The sequence below is a fragment of the Rhincodon typus genome, chromosome 32 (genome assembly GCF_021869965.1).
Source record: "Rhincodon typus isolate 14 chromosome 32, sRhiTyp1.1, whole genome shotgun sequence".
NCBI lineage: Eukaryota > Metazoa > Chordata > Chondrichthyes > Orectolobiformes > Rhincodontidae > Rhincodon > Rhincodon typus.
The window spans coordinates 7,403,317-7,407,862 of NC_063363.1; the positions used below are offsets into that span (position 1 = coordinate 7,403,317).

Sequence of the window (4,546 nt, forward strand, 5' to 3'; positions counted from 1 at the left end):
TTTCCCAGCCACCATCAGTTCTGAGGAAGAGTCAGCGGACCCGAAACATTAACTCAGTTTTCTCCTTCACAGATGCTGCCAGACCTGATGACTGTTCAGGTGATTTCACTGTTCCTGAGGATACAAGACATGTGTCAACTTTTTAAGTTATTGATGAATGGATGTTTCTTCAACTTGTTTTAATACCTGTACTGGCTTTCAAGGTGACTAGAAGGGAACAGCAAGAGATTCTTCTGGTCCTTGCTATCATCAATCCATTTTCTTTCTTTTACTCTGCAAAACAGTGACTGAAATTTGCTTCATTTGTGTGTTCTAGAGTCGTACTACATTTTCTTTCTAAGCTTGACAGTTTCAGGCAATCCTTTCATATCCACCAGTGTAATCTATGATACAAGGAAAATCAAAACAAGAGGAGTTGCAAATTTCTTGACACCTGACTCTGGTGATTGGTAACTTCAATTCAGAAAGTTTTATCAGGTGATTACTGCAGATACGATCAGGTCCATTTTTCTTACTTTTTATAAACCATTTTAGTCCAGGAAGGTCTCAGGAATTAATATCCGATGTTGTAAAAAGATAGCCATATTTTACGACTACCATGACAACCAACACAAGAAAGGAGGCCATCACTCCTGTGTCAAATCTTTGACAGAACTGTCCAATTTGTCTGTTTCTTTTGCTATTGTACTCCTAAACCTGCAACTTCTTCTCCTTAAATCTTGTTTCTGATTTCCCTTTTTCTAAGTCTGAAAGTCTTGAGGAGAATTTTTTTCCTCTTCCATGGATAATACTTATCCCTGGCAGGCCCGTTCTCATCGATCACTTGAGGAATTGCACAGCAGAGGCTCTAAACAGGAAATGCAACAACCAATTTGCACACTGGAAGCCCATTCTAACAGTTTACGATTGTAGGCAACACATTCCTGATCATTACACAGCGAATGTTTTTCTTCACAAGCCAATGCTCCTAATTACAATTACAGGCCGAATGCCCTCCCATGAAGCCTCAAACCCTAGGCTGGTGAAGCAACCAGTGAGGTACCGTAGGTGAGGTGTTTATACCAGTAAAAATCAGTGGCAGCTCAGGCTTTAGTGGTATAGAAGTAAAATTCTTGGGTTAACATTGGTTAATATTCCGGGGATGGGTGCACAGATCCAACTGTGACAACTGGTTAAATTTAACTAAAGCCTATTTTAAAAGAAATTGTAAATTGAAAGGTAGTCTCCATGATGACCTTGAGGTGAACCATGCAACAAAACCCGAAATTGCTGGGAAAAAAAAAAAAATCAGCAAGTCTGGCAGCATTTAGGAGAGAGTCACTGGACCTGAAGTGTTAACTCTACTTTCCCTCCACGGATGCTGCCAGACCTGTTGACTTTCTCCAGCAATTTCCGTTTGTGTTTCAGATCTTCAGCACCCGTAAGTTATTTTTTAAATGAAATAAACCTTTATTTATCAATTTAAAACTGGTTCACTCATGTTCTTTAGGAAGGGAAACTGGTGCCTTTACTGTATATGCAACTCCAGACCCACTGTAATGTGGTTGACTCTTAATGGCCCTTTGAAATACCCGAGCAAACCACTCGCTCAGTTGTATTTGAGAAGGCAGCTTCCCACCACCTTCAGAGGACATTGAGGATGGGCAATAAATGCTGGCCATGCCAGTGACAACAACATCCGATGAGAAAATATGACTGCATTATGCATTGAGCCTTTACCCTTCACCCTTCACCTAGCTTGGATCAACAGGCAATATTTCGGTCAGGCGCTATTTAAAAATCCGCAGTTTGTCATCAACATAACTGAAAACAAATACAGCTGTTGAACTTCTGACATTGGTGCCAATCATGCTTCAGTAGGTAATATGACTTCCCGAGTACAAAGTCTGCAGCTTTGAGTTCCAGAAACTAAAGCACAAAAGCCAAGAACTGTTGGATTGTCAGAGGTTTCGTTGTTGAGATGTCACATCTAACAGAAGCACCACCTACCCCCATAGACGGGCACAAGAGGCGCCATGCAACAGAGCGAGTTATCCTTCATAAAAATCAAAAGAACTGCGATGCTGTAAATCAGAAACTGCTGGAAAAGCTCAGCAGGTCTGGCAGCAGCTGTGGAGAGAAATCAGAGTTAACGTTTCGGGTTGAGTGACCCTTCCTCAGAACTGATACTCTCTACAGATGCTACCAGACCTGCCGAGCTTTTCCAGCAATTTGTGTTTTTGTTTCAGGTTATCTTTCATACCCTGGTCAATATTTATTCTCCAACAACACGCAAAAGAGGATTATTTGTCCATTATTGTATTCCCCTGTTCATAGGACCTGGCTGTCCACAGATTGGTTGCCACGTTTCTTACTTTACAGCAGTGACTACATTTCATTGGCTGTAAAGAACTGTGGACATCTTGTGGTTGCAATGGATGGCAAATAAATGCGAGTCTTTCTTTATTGCATTTGATGTCTGAGCAAGTTGCTCTAACTTGATCAAATAGCAAGTGAACTTGCATAAATAACTCTTGGACTAAGTAGACACTGGGATTTTACTACAACCTGGCAAAAATCCACAGAGATCTTATTGGTAAAAAATCCCTTGAGTTCATAAACACATTTCTAGCCTCATCATAGAAATATGGGATAAATCATACAGAATAGCAATACTTCCGTATTGCAAAAGGCTTCATATATTTAATTAATTTTGGACGAGTAGGCGGTTGCCAGAGAACCACACTCAACAGCCATTTTGTGTTCCATCCAGACCAATGGAGAGGTTCGGTCGCATTGCAAATGAGAGAAGCCAAATTGTTTGAAAAGGGGAACTCCTGGAGTGTACCAGTCCAGATAATGCTGTGGATAATGAAATTCAAAGTTAAAGAAGCATCCATTGATGATCCTTATAATTGTCTACATTAGGGATGATGAGAAGAAAAATCTCTCTTAGGGGGCCACTACTCATGGAATGCCCTTGTCCTGATCACAGATTTATTCAAGGCAGAATTAGATCTGTTTTTGATAGACAAGGGAATCAAGGGTCATAAAGCAGCAGATAGGAAAGTGGTGCTGAGACCACAACCAGATCAGCCATGATTTTATTGAATGGGGCAGCAGATATGAAGGGCTGAATGGCTTACTCCTGCGTCTATGTCCTGCATTCCAATGTCTTATGTTCCTATAATCAGAATTATTTGTGGAGAAATCTTTGTGGTAGTGTTCCTACCTATGAGTCAGGAGACCTACATTCTAAGACCCCCTGCGCCAGAGGTGAAATAGCATCTCTTAAACAGGCTAATTAGAAAAATATCTTTGAGGAGTGTGTCTCTTTTCAGTTTGACTATAAAATCATGTGGGCATCAACAGTGGTCAAGAGAAACCTACACTTCCTTCTCACACATTTTACTCATAATTGTTAATTCCCAAAGGGATTAAGTAAAACAGAATGAATTTATCAAAGTAGAAACTGTACATGATTCTCTGGCAAGGGCAGCTGCAATCCTTTGTCTGAAGCATTTATATGGAGTGTTTTGCTTGGATTCATGACCACACTATTCAATGCTAAAGTTACTAGAGGGGGTTAATTGGTGACACAGCTCTCCCATCACGCTCCTGCTTCCTTCATCTACAGCGAAAAGCAGGTCAAAATTTCAACCTGGAACCCAAACATAAAGCTTTATTTCCCACTTCACAATGCAAAGTGATCAGATTTCACAAGTGATCATTAAAATCTATACCACTTTTGGGTAGAATGCATATTAAAAAACAACTTTGAAAACTGACTAAGGTATGCAAATCATTTTTGGGCTGCATCCAATCAAATTTAACACTAGGCCACAAATATAATTTGAAAAAAAAACAAAATACTTTACAGGCTCATTTCCAGAACTCTTGCCTTTTCATCTGTTTATGGTTTCAATTCACTTTCTTCTAAGTGCTCACACCCACAATCTTAATCTGCTTCTTGTCACACCTGCTAATTCACACGCACAGCAACAACTCGTCTAGATATTATTTTCACCAGGGCTCACATGAATGTAAGAAGCAAGTCATTTGTTTATTGGCAAAGCCCTCTGAGGTCCTAGGGCCCAATCTCAGCCAATCCTATTGAGGTGATGCTGTGGACCAAGGGGCTAGTGATAGCGAAGCTGACATCAAGCCATTCCCACCAGTGAGCTCTGTTGGGATAGGTCTCCACACACCCAGCAGCAGATGCTGTGGCCTGACCTACAACGTGCAAAAGTGAGAGAGTGACCTCCCTGGACACAGAGGCCAGATTTGACTGAGTGTAGCATCAAGAAGTCCTAGCAACAGCAGCAGTCAATGGGGAATCGCGGGGCTGGGAGTTGGTGTGAAATCTTCACTGATTGGGACCACACCTAGTACAAAAGGAAGATTCAATGATAGTAGGAACTGCCGATGTTGGAGAATCTGAGATAACGCAGTGTGGAGCTGGATGGACACAGCAGGCCAGGCAGCATCAGAGGAGCAGGAAAGCTGACGTTTCGGGTCTGGACCCTTCTCCAGAAAAGAAGGTTCCAGACCAGAAACGTCAGCCTTC

At 41.5% G+C, this 4,546-nt stretch overlaps 1 protein-coding gene across 1 annotated transcript in view; it reads right to left on the reverse strand.

The window, feature by feature from the left end:
* Positions 1-323: 323 nt before the first annotated feature.
* Positions 324-4,546, reverse strand: part of LOC125486752 (ATP-binding cassette subfamily G member 4-like) — a 49,928-nt gene continuing 45,705 nt past the window's right edge. Inside the window, exon 3 of the mRNA XM_048615687.1 lies at positions 324-383. Coding sequence (XP_048471644.1) covers positions 352-383 — 32 coding nt within the window. The 3' untranslated portion in view covers positions 324-351. The remainder of the gene's footprint in view (positions 384-4,546) is intronic.